This window comes from Pteronotus mesoamericanus, unplaced genomic scaffold (assembly GCF_021234165.1).
Source record: "Pteronotus mesoamericanus isolate MK-2021 breed Mesoamerican mustached bat unplaced genomic scaffold, CSHL_Meso_final scaffold_85, whole genome shotgun sequence".
Taxonomy (NCBI): Eukaryota; Metazoa; Chordata; class Mammalia; order Chiroptera; family Mormoopidae; genus Pteronotus; species Pteronotus mesoamericanus.
This window is the reverse complement of record NW_026555329.1, coordinates 76268862-76285321: the sequence shown is the minus strand read 5'-3', so window position 1 is coordinate 76285321 and position 16460 is coordinate 76268862. Positions and strand designations below refer to the sequence as shown.

The following is a 16460-nucleotide window of genomic DNA, read 5'->3' as shown; positions in this document are numbered from 1 at the left end:
AAAAATCAATGAATGTCACCTATGGAAAACTTCCTTCAGAGGAAGAGGAAGGACCCAGCCTCGCCTCATGAAGGACCACGGCAGAAGGGAGCAGTGAACTTCTCTGGATTCAGGTGGTAGCTGAGCACTTAGGCTGCTGATTCAAATGTCACTGCAATTAGAAATGACTCTCCTTGCATGGTGCTCTCTGCAGGGCACCCCTAACCTCTGCGTTCCTCAGGCTGTAGATCAGCGGGTTCAGCATGGGGTTGAAAAGGCTGTAAAACAATGAGAGAACCTTCCTGTCTTCTTCAAAGTGGCGAGATTTGCGGGCCATGTACATGACGATGGTGCTGCTGAAGAAGAGGTGGAGAAGTGAGAGGTGAGAGGAGCAGGTGGAGAAGGCCTTCCTGCGGCCCTGCCCTGACTGGATCCTCAGGACAGCAGAGAGGATGCGTGTGTAAGAGACCAGCACCATGCACAGGGGCCCCACTAAGATAAAAGCTCAGGGGAAGCTGACCAATTGGCCTTAGGATTCTAGTCATCTGGATGTCTACAGTCTAGATGGATGGCCTAAGTGACCAGTATTCCAGAACTCTGGTCAAGAAGACCCCTGAATAGTCCCTCTGACTCTGATTTACCACTCAACCATTTGGTGATAAATTATCTTAAATGTGTTGATCAGCAAAGTTCCTTACTCATAATGCAGTTGCATTTCCAATTTTAAATAAATGAACACTCAGGTATTCTGGCTTATACTTCATTGTATTGTGCTTTGGAGAACATGATGCAGTCACTGAACAAAATTTCCAAAGTTGGATCTAAATAGTGAAGACTAGGACCACAACCAAGTTAACCTCATTCAAGCAAGACTCAGAAAAAGAAAAGGATCTCTTCCCAACAGCAACAGATGAGATGTCTTTTTTTTTTTTTCAAATAAGCATTAATGATAAACTGTCAAGTCACCACGACAAAATATCTAAATCATGGATGAGAACTTCCTCATACATGACCAGGACACAAGCAGGTTGATGGTGATGAGCTCCGAGAAGATTTTACTGTGAAAACGTGCTTCAAGAGAAAGAGCAGGATAAATAAAAACGGGCACATTAAACATAAAATCCTATAAAGAGAAAATTTAAAGTATTATTGACCATCTCAGCCTTCTTCCTCCTTGTTCCACCTGCACCTACATCTTGGTTTCTTGTGTGTACTCCTTCCACCCCCACCACAGAAACGTAACCTCTGAGCTACAGAAAACCAAACATATTTAGGGAGTCCATGCTAACTGCCTGACACTGTCCTTGATGCTATGCTGAATGAGACACACAGGTAATACAGAGAGTTAGTAGTACTCCTTTGGCTTCATATTCTGTTGAAATAAATCTATTCCCATACATTCACTAGGAATTGTGACTATACTGACCAAGTAAATGCACAATTCACACAATAACCAACATGTTAATTGTCCTGGATGGAACCTCACTCAATAATATACCTCACTATAATTTCCTTTGGCTAGGGAAATTATTCCATATGTTCCATCTAATTCATAACACAGAAATTTCTTCTTTTTCTAGTGTTATCTTTTCCAAGTAAATCTCTACCACATGAATAATTCTCCACCAATAAAAATTAACCAAACCTTAAATACCTTTAAATAATTGGTCTATACTATGTACACCTAGTTTTCCCCTGAAACTATTCATATTGATTATGAATGATGAGTGTATATGTTTAACATTAATGGGAAATATTTATTTCTAATATGTAAATGAAGATAGAAGTGATAGCCAACAAAAGACTTGGTGCTACAACCCACCTAAGAGGAAGGGATGGAAAAATAAAGTAAGGAACCTATTCGGGGCCCACATTTGGACTTGGCGACCTCGGAAGTGGAAGCATCTGAAGGTCGGGCAGGGTCCTGCCTTCTGGGAGCTTCTGTGGGAGCTGCAGACCCTCTCTTGCTCCTGACTGAAAATGGGGCAGAATCCTCAGAAAATGGGGTTTTATTCTCTGATGGGCCCCACCTCGTCGGCGGCTCCATGGGGCTCAGCGGAGGGCGGGCCGCGGCACGCAGTCGGGGCCCCTCCCCGGGCAGGAGCCAGGGCAGCTCCCTTCTCCTGCTTGCGCTGTCACCCGCGCAGGACGCACCGTTAGACCCGCAGACAGACACAGAGCCCTCCTCTGACACAACGTCCCTCACTACAGGACCCGAATCCTCGGCACTGTTTCAATTCCATGCCTCCCGGCACTGCCCTGGTCCCCAAATCTGGTCCAGGGGAACCCACAAGGAAGCAGAACCAGCGTGACCGTGAGTAAGATCCTGGCATTAACCTCGGTATTTAAGCTTCTCCCCACTGTAATCTGGTTGCAGCAGAAGTGGCACGAAAGGCCCCAGGAAAACCAGCGGAGGCCACGTGACAAGTGAAGCTGTGGAGACGCTGTAGACAGCTGGTTATGGAAGGAGCAGGGCGTGGACTGGGGACTCCAAAGTAAGGTCCAGGTGTCCCCGCGGGGCTTGTTAGAACCTGCCCGAGGGAGGGTTTTCCAGGGGAGATTCGGAGTCCAGCCCCTCCGCGGAGCGGGGAAAGGACCCTCTCCAAGGCAGCTTCCCCTGGAAGCTTCATGCCTCTCTTGGGACTGGGAGAAGATTTGCTACCTAAGACCTTGTCATATTTATTTGTACTCTGCTGCATTCTTGTACTGAACATAAGGGAGTCAAAACGTTATATTGGAAATCTCATATCAGTAAAGCACCAGTTGACAAACTAATTCGTTCATTACAGTGTGATTCCTGACTTGCTGAGGTTATGACATGAACTTGGGAAAACTGAGCACAGTTAATCAAGTTTTGGGAACATGTCCACCTCTGCTCTAACTCTATGTATCCATGGTGAGAAGAAACACACATTTAGAAACACCAAAAATGGCTTCTGATCATATGAAAAGCCTGGTGTGTACTAGGCAATCCATAAATATTGGCTCCTATCTTCTTCCCTTTTCGTTTTATGCTACAGGTGATGTGCAGAAAATCAGAAAATCTGAAAACTGACATATAGGTGAAAAAATTAGTAGCCAACTGACCCTGTGAACACAGTAGTTTAGGATACAGTTTTCTGTGTTTGTCACCATCTGACCATAAATTATAAAAAGTAAAAAATTAGAACAAAGACATTAAAAAATTAAATAGAAATCCTTATGGTACCAAACAAACTTTAACCTAGGGAAATGCATCATCTCAAAATGACATGTTTTCTATAGCATAATCAAGGTGACAATTCTTTACTCATGGACAACTTCTAAAAGTGCTCAGAGCAAAACATACACATGTACAAAACAAATATACACAAAGGAAAGTGACATAACAACACAGTCAGCTCTTAATTGCAATACATATGTATTCACGTTATCTGTCAGCACTGGGCATTTTCTGTAATCACAGCTCTCATTTCAACCTGCATTTATAACTCTTTTGGTTTTAACAAGATCTTGTAGAGTGTGATTACACTTTCTTTTTGAAAGCAGAATGAGTAAAAATCAACACACTGATAATTTAAACAACTCCCAAACTAAGTTACCTGAAAATTGGTTTTCATATTGTTGGCTTTTCACAGATGTAGTAAATATCCGACTCAAGGATGAATGGATATTCAGGAAGTTGTGGCAGTCATATAATTTACAGAAAATAATTATAAATTGTTATTAATTGTATTTATGGAGTAAGTGTGTTAAAAGGTCAAAAGTCCCATGTTTTACTTGGAATCTTGAAAAATGAGAAAATAAGCAGAATTTGTTAGAGCTCATTGAACACAGCCACCTGATGACGAGAACTGTGACTCATTAATTGGGGGGTTATTTTTCTCTACAGTTTTAAAAACTACCCTTCCATACCGTCCAATTCTGGGTTCCTTGAGCCATGTTTTTATTTTTTATACATTTCTCAGATTTCTGACAAGAGAACTGGGGCATCTTGGATAATGGGTATGAGGACTCCTTTTCCTGGGAAGAAACGTCCCCGCTTCTGAAGCCTGGGATTGGCACCTGGGTGGGGCCAAGTTGCTGACACGTGAAGGAAAGACCTACCTGCCCGGAAGGGACACCATGGGGTACAGCACCCAGTCAGGCCGGGGCGCCGTGTCCACTCCTCCGGCCCCTTCTCACCTGCCAGGTGTCACTGGCGGCCGCGGAGAAGGCGCACCTGGCGCCGGACCTCACGGGGGCGCCAGGAGGTCCCCGCAGGCCGTGGGCGCTCGGCCGAGGGGCCTGAGGGCTCCAGCAAGGGCTCTGAGCGCACTCTGGCTGCCGGGCTCCCGGAGGGCTCCGAGGGGCCGCAGAGCGGCGCCTGGGCGGGGGCGGGCTCTGGGGACCTGGCCCCGAGGGGGCGGCTCAGTCCCCGCGTCGCGTGCCATCGAGCACTAAACACCTGCCACCGCGGTGGACGTCCAGCGCGCTGGGAAGCCCAGAGCCGTTAGCCAGCTGTTGAGGCCCCGCCCCTAGCCCTTTGACGCCTCTCTTCCCGCCGGCCTTGCGCGCACGCGCACCTTTCTCCTGGACTTGTCCCGGGAGATGCGGAAGCTTCTGCCGAAGTTACCGCTGAGTGGGCTGGGGCTGGAGAGGAGCGGGAAGGAGGGAGAGGCTGCCCCAGGGCCCTGCTGTCTTCTCACGTGTTTGGCCCACGTCAGGGCCCACTTGATGGACAACTTCTCTGTCAGCTTCCTCTCTCAGGATGCTGCTGCCATTTCCAGCCCAGTGGCCGTCACCTGGTCGTTTCCCCTTTCAACTGTAATGAACTCCTGAGGGCCAGGACCACTCCTCTGCCCCTGCACCTGCCCTGAACCCTGATCACAGGATGTTCCAGCAGGATCCGGCGCCTTTACCGTCTGGCCGTTACATCCAGCCCAGGAGGTGGTGTCCTCTACCATAGGCCATGGGGTCCCCTCTGCTCCAATCAGTGACCCGGAGGGCCCTCCAAAGAATTCCCTGCTGTCTGCCCCTAATTCTGTGATGTGTGGACACTCAGAACTATCCCCGTCCCTCCCCCAGGGCACGTGTTCTCTCTCCCGTGTTTACCACCTGAGCAGGGAACAAGGCCGTGAAACCAGGACCATGCAGAACCACCCACTTTCTTCCCCAAAGGAGATGAAGGGGAAGGCACAAGAAGAAGCCCCAAAGAACCAAGAGGATCATGCAGAGACCAGCAGAGAATCCATCAGACCAGCTCCCATAGCAGCTCAGACCTATCACCGACATCTATGTCCTTGGAGACCAATGGCGTCCCCAGATCCCGCAAGCAGTCCTAGGCCTCTGTACCTGCACCCCGAGCGCCCACAAGACAGCCTGAGCAAGGATGCCCAGCTGTCTCCCCCTCAGCTGCTCCTCTGGGGGCTGGGACACAAGCTCACACAGCCCTGGAGGAGGGGCCCTGCCTCCTCTGCAGCCTGGGTCAGCTGCAGCAGCGCTCTCTGACCCAGCCCCGTGCGGCTCCCTGCTGCCGGGGATCCACAAAGGACGTGCTGGGGGGAGACCCTCCGTCCAGCTTGCCGGGTTCACTGACGATGGGGAAGGACATGTTCGTGAAAAGCCTTCAGACCTGCCATTGAGTAGCTATTCTCCACTGGGCCCTGCCAGCAGGAAGCCCTGCAAACAAAAAATCTCCATGACATTTTTGCTACCACTGCCACCACTGCTGTGGGGTCCAAAAGGATGGGAGCTGCCCCTGCCGCCTACACTCCCTTGCATTCCTCTGGACAGAATCCTGCTCACCTGAGGAAACACCGAGTCTCAGTGTAACAAGAACTCGGAGAATAAAACGGAGATCACAGCTGCCTGCAGCGCCACTCAGACCGGCCCTTCTTTGTCTTCACCACACCCCCTGCCCCTGGTCACTCAAACTTGGTATGTCCCTTCTAACAGCAGCAGCATGGCTGCCCCTAGAACCTGTTTCTCCCCTCACCTTCTCTGACACCAAATATTGATCAGGAAACCAGAGGTGCATTCCCTCATTCTCCTCTCGCCGCTCACACTGAGCCTCTTCACTCTAATTGCATTTTGGGAATTCCCGTTCAAGAGGATGCACGCAGTCCTTGTTCATTCATTCATGACCACAGCGGCTCCTATTTTTGACTGCACACACCTGCTAGGATCTCAGCCTTCTCCTTTCAGCCACCCTCCAATGGAAATGAATCCTGATGACGATGGGTGTGGATTCTCTCCTCCTTTTGTCTTAGCTATGCATCTTCCAGTCCCTTTTGCAAATACACCAGTTTATACTCTGAAGTCAATCACCTTTGAGGCCGTCCCTTCCTACATCACAACCAGGGTCTCTGCATATCTGACCTCTAAGCCTACGTTAGACCCTGACGTCACTGACATGGACACTACCCCCCATCCTGTGCTGTCCCGTTCAGATCTTCTCCAGGCTCCAGCGTGAGATCCTCCCCCCACCCAGGTCCAATACAGTGTGCGGCTGGGGCACCCCACAGTCTTCTCCACCAGCCCATCTTCAGTGAAGGACCCCTGCCTACCCCAAACCATTGCATTGACCCCCAAACCGCCTCAGCCCACATTAGGGACCCTGATGCTCAGCAGAAGAGATCTCTAAACCCAGTACTCCTGTTAGCACCAGACTACTCCTCATGGGTTCTGCAGTCACGTGTGCTCATGCAGACAGCACCTCAGCCAACTTCAACCCTGCCATGGACACCTGCGTTATGGACACTACTCCTCCTTCCCAGGCTGTGATTTCCCATTTTCCCTTCGGCTCTGGGGAGAACCATTGCCCATTGCCCATGGCGCTACCTAACTCTGAGAATACATTACCCAGTGGCCGTATTCCCTTGGCTGATGTGTCTATCCAATTACCTAAAAAATTAGCAGAGGGACCCAAGTTTCCAACCACCCTCCCTAGGACCTAGGAACCCCCTCTCAGCCCACATCTGGGGCCAGTGATGGTCAGCAGGCTAAAACATCTGGGCCTAACTTCTGCAGCCCAGCTAGTCAGAGGAAGCACAGTGCTCTAAGGCAGTGCCAGTTTGCAGTGGCCAGACCCCACATTTGATACCGCTCTGTACACCAAGCTGGCCATGGGTGACAACACACATGTTCTCCCCATTGATCCATCCTTATTCTTGTTAATCTGCCTTTCTCTTGTGTCTTTACTCTTTAACTCATCTGCAGAGAAAGAACTGACATGAATCGTGACGTGTTGAGCCAGAGGTAACTATGCACAGTTTTTTGCATCCCCATGACAGGCATGTGGAAGTAGTCACATTTTTATGACTGCACGTGCTGACTCCTGAGATCTTGTTTTGAGTGTAGGGGATGATAATCCAGAAGGAAGTCAGGTCCAGAGGAGGGAGAAACAGGGCAACTCACCCTTGTCTCTTCCCTCTACACTTCTCTCCCAACACACTGAGCTCCATGGAGGCCAGATAATCTCTGATGTGCCATAGGAAAACACACTCATGGTTTTAGTTTTCTACAATGTTTAAGTGTTTTTGGTGTGTGTATTCTTATTTAACCTAGACTTAAGCCAGTCACCCTCACACATTCCCACTTCACCCAGAGAAGATGAATCTGGCATCTAGGTTTTTGAGTCTGGAGGAACAAAGTAAGAAAGAGCTCATGCCTATTCCTTAATTATAGAAAATTTCTGATTACTTAGAATTTATTGTGCTGCTTAAAAATATCAGAAAAGATCCTCTTTCATGACTGGCCTGGTTTTAATATAAACTGCTAAAGTATTAAATCATACAAGTGAAAACTGTGCCCAGCTCTGGCCTAGAGTTCTGTAGAATCTCCACTAGACTTAATGAAGGCAAAATTCCTGACTTTGTGGAGCCTCTATTCTAGTAAATTACACATGTAAATTATTTGCTAGGCTAGCCTGTAACAAATGCTATTGAGAAAAAAGCAGTATATGGACTGTTGAGATTGTAGGGGGAGAGAAGCAGGGTTTTCAAACAGTGAACAGGATAAGCCTCTCTGAGAAGGTGGGATTTGAACAACCTGGAAGGAGGCAACTGAGTCACATATCGGAGGCAAAATCATTCCAGATCATGAGAATGATCACTGCCAAGGCCCACAGGAAGGATGCCTGATATCCTCAGGGAGCAGTTAGTGAAAAAATGTGGCTGGAATAGAGTCATGTGGGAGGGAGGGAGGAGAGGACAGAGAAGATGTGGCTTGAGTTCCCAGCACCACCATTCACAGTCTGCTTAATCACAGGCAACTCAACCTCCAAGTATCTCAGTTCACTTGGTGCTTTCTCCATGGCCTATTTACCTTGCAAGGTTTTTGGAAGGATTAAAAAATTAATGGAGGAGATGACTTAAAAGCCATATTGTTATTGTTCTGTACAGAAGGATTGGCAGATAGATAATAGGTAAGTAGGTATAGTTACAGACTATGTTCCTCCAAAAAATTCAGATGTTGAAGCCCTAACCCCCAAAGTGATAATATTTGGAGATGGGACCTTGGGGTGGTGATTATGTTTAGAAGAGGTCATGAAGCTGCAGCTACCATGATGGGATTAGTGGTGTTAAAAGAAAACAAAGAGAGACTCAAGAGCTTTCTCCCTCTGGCCCATGAGGTCACAGCTAGAAGGTGGTTATCTCCAAGTCAGAAGGAACCTCACTAGGAAATGAATCTGCCTTGATCTTGGACTTTCTACCCTCCAGAACTAAACAAAATAAAATCTGTTGACTAAGTCCCCAGTCTATGATATTTTGATATAGCAGCTTAAAACAGGTAGGTAGATAGGTAAATAGGTATGCAGGTAGAGAGGTAGATAGATAGGTATGTATGTAGGTGGGTAGGTAGGTAGGTAGATGGATAACAGATACATGGCTGATGGATGGAGATAGAGCATATACATATATATGTGTATCCTTAATGAGTTCCTTAAACAACAGTGCTTTGATTGCCTTCACTAGGCAATGCAAATAGGAGACCTCTATTTTAAAAAAGAACATAAAAGTGCTTGCTTTTATGAAGTGAACACACAGAAAAATATGATAGCTGGGTCCAAGATACACAGCACTGAGGCTAGTACAACATGGATGAGGTGAGCCCTATAGAAACAAAGAACACCGCCTGCTGCTGAAGCGTTTACTCTAAGTTGTTTCTCACAGTTCCAGAGGATCAAGGCTCCTGTGCCCCCACTTCAGAGAACTGCCTGCCCTTTCGAGTCAGAAGAGTTTGCTTCTAATAGTCTTGCAATTTCTCTCTCCCATGTCTGGCAATATTACCAGGGACACAATCTTTTTTTCTAAATTGCATGTATTTGGGTAACATCGGTTAATAAAATTATATAGGTTTCAGGTATACAGTTCTGTAATACATCATCTGTATATTGTATTGTGTGTTCACCACCCAGGTCAAGTCTCCTGAGACACACACATTCTTAAAATTCTTACTTCTTGATTTTTTTTTTTTTTAGTAAAAGGGACTTTAGGCTAAAAATAATGATCCTGATAAGGCAAATATTTAAGAAATGCCTAAGAGATATAAAGGTGATTTTTAATTTCATGTTTTGATGCATTTACACACAGTTGAAGTTATTTCAAAATAAAAATAGACTTTTTATGGAAATAACACACAAACATGATAGTAACTCAAATAATACTGAAATTCAACCCTTCTCATCCTGCCTCCCCTCTCCAGAGAGTTTTCCCTGCTCTGATGTTACCCCCCTAATTCTGAACAGTGTGCTTATCCTGCTGTATCACGACATTTCCCCAGGTGACATTTCACCACAGGAACATGGGGAGGAAGATGAACACTCACCCCCACTGCTTTTCCTCCCTCTTTCTTTCCACTGTGTCATACTCATCGGGCTAATTGTGTTGTTCCTCTTCAGTGATTTCATGTCATTTGCTGGCTTTATTGATAAGAAAATTGGTAGCACAGTGGCTAGAACCCGTGGGTCTGCCGATGGACCTCCTGTGCTGGGAGAACCCTTGACCTTTAGCTTATGAGTTCCTAGCCTTCCTGTGCCTCTGTTTCCCCACCTGTGAACCAGAGGGAAGGACAGTACCTGTGTTATGGGATTGCTCATGTTAAAGCAGATAATAATGTGTTGCAGCTGTGAGTGTCCAGCACACAGAAGCTCTCAAGTAGTATTAGCGATTATTAGTTCTTGTTTTGTCAAGTTTCTCCCTCGTCCTGTGATTCTCTCTATGCACAAGACTGTTTCTGCCCCCATGGATCCTCTGGCTTTCCTTTCCCTGGTACAACTCACTTCTGTTAAGAATGTGTTTGCTTTTGTTTCTGCTGGTAACATTTACATTTTGTCGTGCCATTACAGCAGAATACCTTTGTTCTAAATCCACACTAAGTTTGATTGCCACAGGTTGGCACTAAGGGTTGAATACTGATAAATTCCATTGACTAAGTCTTGCTCAGCCCTGGGAAAATAGTGTGATGGGATTGTATTTTCTGCCTTGTGGGTATAGTGCCCCTACTTGTCTGTAACATCAATTGGATAAGCTTGCTTTTTACTTCAACTATTATTTTATCATATAGATTTCACTGTTTTGCCTAAAATTTGAATTGTTTTCTTCTTTTATTCCTTGCACTATTTGCCCATAGTAAAGTTGTTGTTTTCCAACTTAACACTGTTTCCTTTGCTTTGCCCCTTCCCCCCCACCCTATCCCCAGAACACTTGTCCATCCCCTACCTAGTTTGGAAGCTATAAGAGAAATTAAGGTCAGGTGCTAGAAGACAGGGGGCCGAAAGGCCTACTCAAACTGCATAGAGGCTATGCCAGAAATGCTAACTAATCACCAATTATGAAAAATGCATAATTCCAGCCCCCTCACCCTGACTTCCCAGCTTTGTGGAGGAGCTGGGAGTCTGGGCTTCTACCAGCACTCCAGATAGTTGTGATGATCATTCACATTCCATATTGTGCCAACTACTTTTCTACAGCTTAATAAAGAGCTCACCAAAGGACCCATGTATCTCATAAGATTAAAACTCCTGTATGGGATTCTGAGCTAAAACTCTGATTAGAAATAAGGGGGGATTTTCCTTACATATAATTCTTAGAATTGAAAGGTGGCTTATGGAAAATTGGAGAAATTCAGACTCATGGGTGTATTTCTTTCTTGCCTGAATATTTTCATTTTCAAGATCGAGAAGCTGCCCTGACTCTGAGGGGCCTGCCAGGGGCCCTCCTGTAGCCGATCATTGCTGGGACCCGGTGATGTGTTGGAATGAGGCAGCCTGAGCCACAGCTCACACCTCACCTGACACAGAGCCGGCGGCCGTCAGGCCTCAGTAAATGAGAATTCTCAGCCTGGCGTATGCTCAGGAGGGAATTCCAATGGTCATTCAAATACACCCATGTGGTGACACACTGGGCCGACCACGGCCCTCACTGTCCTGCCCTGACGGGTGTTGCAGGACACCCACGCCCTCCTCACCTGAACCGTTACGTTGTAGGTTACGGCCAGTTATGACAGAAAGAGAGGAGCAGCTGCCTGATTGTCTCTAGGCCCCGTTCAAAGCATTCAACGCGTATTTGGGAAACACCCAGTGTGAGAGAGCATTCCTCCTCTTCAAAGGCTGGCTGCCAGGCGGCCTGAAAGAGGGTCTCTTCTCCGCTTGGGAGTTAGACTAGGCCCTTGTGGGGGGCTCTTCAGAAACCCAATGGACAGGCTCGGTCAGTAACAACAGTTACAATAGCTACATCCTCACTATAAAGATACGGATAAACTTCAGGACAATATCAAAGATAAGGAGATCCAGATCAAATGTCATTTACTTAAGCTGAGATTCCCTTTCACCAAATAATTAACTTTGGCGGGGGGGACATGTCTTATACATCTTTATGTCTCATGACAATTAGTATAGCTCTAGATGAAACAGACCCTTAGGAAATGTTTGTTAAATAGGTGATTGTCATTTTTAGTTCAAAAAATGTATATGCTAAGCATCTTCTCTTTGGCAGTGTCTGTTGACCAAGGCATGGTTTCTATATTATGATTAAAGCTTACAATTAGAATTTGATCACTGGAAAATGAAACAGAGACAAAATTATAGATTTTTTTCACCCCCATAAATATGAGTACATTTGGTTGGGTTCTATGTAAATGTGTATATGATATAATTTGTGTGAATCTGGGTACCTGGATTATATCGTTTTATATCATTTAACATGGATAAAAGTTTTGTGAGTCACCAAGTTAAAGCATTGTTATCCACATCTGACCTAAGTAAAACCCCAGATTTGGGGAGGCTAAATTATGCTTAGAAGCTGTGGTACAATAAGGATGTGAATCCAAAGGAGCCAGCACCTCGATGTGGGCCTGGGTTGGGTTCCTGCCTCCTTCAGTCCTATCAGCCAAGAGCACTGGCGAGGCAGGTCCACCCTGGGTCTCTATATAGGAGAGGCAGGGAAGCTTCCAGAGAGCATTCCTCATAAAGGAAAAGGAAACAAATGGGTGAATTTGATAATGGTCAAAAGACCTCACTCAAAGGCAAGATGAGATGCTGGGAACAGCAGGGAGTCTCACTCAGATTGCCCTCTTCGGGGCAGCGCCCTGTGGGGCTGTTATTTTACAGAGAGACGTGGACAAGGAATTGTCCCTGGGCATGATTAGGCCACTAAAGCCGGGCTTTCTACTCTTACCAAAAGTAGTAATGAGTCCCCCAGGACAGCTGGATAACCAATGTGTTCTCTCTGGTATTAATGCTTTGACCAGAATAATATAAACTCGTTTTTGTTTCCCCCACTCTGCTCTGTCATGTGGATGCCAACCCTGACCCATCTGAGCTAAAAACCTGTGATATTTTGGGAATAAAGCTAATGAGCAATGTGGGTTTAGAATCAGTGTGATCATGTTCAACTCCCACTGAGGTCCTATTACTGGCTGTGTGGTGTAGGCCGAATTACTAGATCACTCTGACACTTCACATCCTTATCTATGAAAGGAGGAAAAGAATATCTGCTTCACAGTGTGACTGATGACATGTAAATAGGATAATATTTGGGAAACACCCAGCAGGATCCTCAGCGTAAAGGAAATGCATCCTTTTCCTTATTTCTTAGCTCTTTGAAAACTGTGACTCATGGTTAAAGAATATATATAAAGAAGTCATAAGAGCAAAATATCATTTGTTTATTAGAATCCTAAAGCTCAAATATTAGTCAATAGAAATCTCTCAGATACTTAGACTTTTCCTGTAATTTATTAACAAAATACGGTTTTGCTGTGTTTTGTTTTATTCTGTCATCTTTTTTATTTATTTATTTATTTTTTTACAGATTTTTATTTATTTGTTTTTAGAGAGAGGGGAAGGGAGAGAGAGGAAGAGAAACATCCATGTGTGGTTGCCTCTTGCACACCCCCTACTGGGGCCCTGGCCTGCAAACCAGGCCTGTGCCCTGACTGGGAATCGAACCAGTGACCCTTTTGTTTGCAGGCCGGCACTCAGTCCACTGAGCCACACCAGCCAGGGCTTATTCTTTCATTTTTCAGTCTGAGCCTCTTCTCAGACCTGCTGGAGGACATCACTACAATTCACCTGCACCAGTTACTTTTGCAGAAGCTTGGTTTTATTTCTTTGTTTTCTGGGCTCTTGTTTTTTTGCCCATTCTTTCTCAAGCATTTTTGAACTGAGATAGTAAGCGTAAATGACATCCCCGAATGTTTCTGATGGCCCTTGTGGCAATATTCTAAATTCAGAAAAGCCATGGCTTATATTTTATGTGAGAGAAATTATCCTATATTGTCTTCCTCTTCTTCCTTTTTAGGGTTTTAACCTTAACACAAGGCATACATATTTTAGAGAAAATAGTAATTTTTCTAGGTATAGTTAAAAAGCCATTTTCCAATTTAAAAGTTGCCTGTTTTTTCTTTTTACCTTTAAAACAGGGCACTCAATAATTCCATAGTGGTTTTTGTTACATTCAGAGCCAATATTGCTTTATTCAAATTGTTCATGTATTGGAGTTAGTTGTGCAGAGCCACATTTGTGCATTTCTGAGGCTGGAAATGCCCTCGTCCTGTGGCAATGAGAAAACTAATGACCAGAGTCAAAATGTTTTGCCCAAATGAACTACTGAGTAGAATGGTCAATGAGTAGAATAGATAGTCAGCAATGAGGCTTTTTGAGGACTGAGAGAGAAACAGGAGGGTAGAACATAAAAGTTTCCTTTTTGCTTCCCAATTTCATGGGAGAAGAAAGATACAAAACAGTAATGGTATATGAGAAAATTAGGGTGCAAAACTAGATCTAGAGAAAGCAGATAATATACTATCACACATACCCTACATTTGAATGACACATGATACTACAAGAGCAGAGAGGAGGAGAATTCAAAAGACACTGTAATTACTGTGTTAAAGAAATCACTGTTACACTGTGCTTGCCACTAAGATCTCGAACTTGTGTTAAAAGAAAAGAAGTTCCCCTTCCAGATCATTCTGTCCGCCTGAGCCCAGAAGAAGTGATTTATAGCCCTTGGAGCGGGTGTCCTTTGGAATTCTGTTGAGGTTCCTATAAGCCCTTATCAGATGTGGTCATGCCATTGGTTCTGAGTGGGGGTCTACAGTGTTCGGTCAAGCTATTCACCTGCCTTGATGCTTTCTTCCTTTCACAATATTTTCTTACTCCTGTATTATTTTGTGTGGTCATCATGCTAATGGGCGATTGATTGTCACTTAATCCAGCTCTGTCACCTGAATTCTGAGAAAGGCAACTCCCCCTAGTAACTGACTCATATTTATTATAAACACAAGCTCTTTCTAATCAAATGGTGCAGAATGAAATGAATTGCAACAGAGATTCTGATATTCTGCTTCTCATATAAAAAATTTTTTATCATTAAACTGCTTTTCACAGAAGTAGCTTCATTAGGCTCAGGTGTGTGTGCTTTTTCAGACTGAATGTCGTCACCTTCAGAGGTGACCCTCCAGAGCAGGAGTCGACTCTACCCATAGTCCTTCCTGCATGCTCCCGCAGAGGGCTGCCTACCCAAGGTGAATATTTCATCTTGTTAGAGGTGCCCTCTTACAACAGCATATATTGTGGGATTGTTAACATGTATGCACAGCAATAAAAGGCAATGAAAAGTACAACAGAGTTTAAGAGGAGATGAGCGAGAAAAACCCTCCACACAATAGAAACTGGATGTTAGCGAGCGCTGGGAGCCAGCTGTGGGAGCCCGTGGCCATCTGCCCTTACGCTTCCCGCCACGTGGCTCTTGTCTCAGGGCCTGTGCTCTCTGATTTTCTGCGTTCGCTCCGCATTCCGGACAGCACCCCATGTTAAGGACAGAATCTGATTAATACACATTCTTGATATCATAAATCTGAGACCTGAGATTTTTGAGCACTTACATTACCATTCTCCAAAATCTCACACAGAACTAATCCTCCACCTTCGAGACTCTACCGGGCATCCCTCACATGGATCTATGCGTCCACTTTATTCTCCGCAGGGCACCCTTGACCTCTGCGTTCCTCAGGCTGTAGATCAGTGGGTTCAGCATGGGGTTGAAAAGGCTGTAAAACAGGGAAAGGACCTTCTGCTGCTCCTCGGGGTGGCGGGATTTGGGGGCCATGTACATGACAATGGCACTGCCAAAGAAGAGCCCGACCACGCAGAGGTGGGAGGAGCAGGTGAAGAAGGCCTTCCTGCGGCCCTCCCCTGACTGGATCCTCAGGACGGCAGAGACGATGCGTGCGTAGGAGACCAGCACCACGCACAGGGGCCCCACCAAGACAAACACACAGGCAACAAAGATGACAAGCTGGCTGAGCCCAGTGTCAGCGCAGGCCAGCCTGAGGACAGACAGGATCTCACAGAAGAAGTGGTTGATTTCACAAGGCCCACAGAAGGGCAGCCTCAGGATGAGAATCACATGGACCAGAGCCAGGAGGGAGCCACACGCCCAGGACATGGCGGCCAGGACTGTGCACACCCTCCAGCTCATGATGACAGAGTACTGGAGGGGGTGGCAAATGGCCACAAACCGATCATAGGACATCATTACCAAGAGGAGACACTCAGTGTGAGCAAAAGCCATGTATAAAAAGGTCTGTATTATGCATGGGACAAAGAAGATAGTTTTTCTCTTGTTGAGAAGGTTTTCCAACATCTTGGGGACATTGTTTGAAGCATATGAAATATCAACAATGGCCAGGTGACAGAGGAAGAAGTACATGGGGGTGTGCAGTCGGGAGTCCAGCCAGATGAGCCCCAGGATGACCCCATTGCCCAGCAGGGTGCAGGCGAAGAGCAGGGAGAAGAGCCCAAACAGGAGCATCTGCATCCTCGGGCTGAGGGGAAATCCCAGGAGAACGAACTCTGTGACCCATGTCTGATTTTTCATCATGCCCTGGTGACGGTGCCTGCGGGGGTCGCTGTAATGCACTATGTGCTAAGGAGCAAATGCAGATCTGGATTAGTTATGAAGCAGGAAAAGGTGGTTACGGTGCACACATGTGTTGGCTCAGCCAGCAATTCT

General features: G+C 46.0%; 1 protein-coding gene across 1 annotated transcript; it reads right to left on the bottom strand.

The window, feature by feature from the left end:
- Positions 1 to 15395: 15395 nt before the first annotated feature.
- On the bottom strand, positions 15396 to 16328 carry LOC129063358 (olfactory receptor 2A5). The gene has a single exon (XM_054564400.1). It carries the CDS (start codon positions 16326 to 16328, stop codon positions 15396 to 15398), a length of 933 nt encoding a protein of 310 aa, XP_054420375.1.
- Between the last annotated feature and the right edge of the window lie 132 nt (positions 16329 to 16460).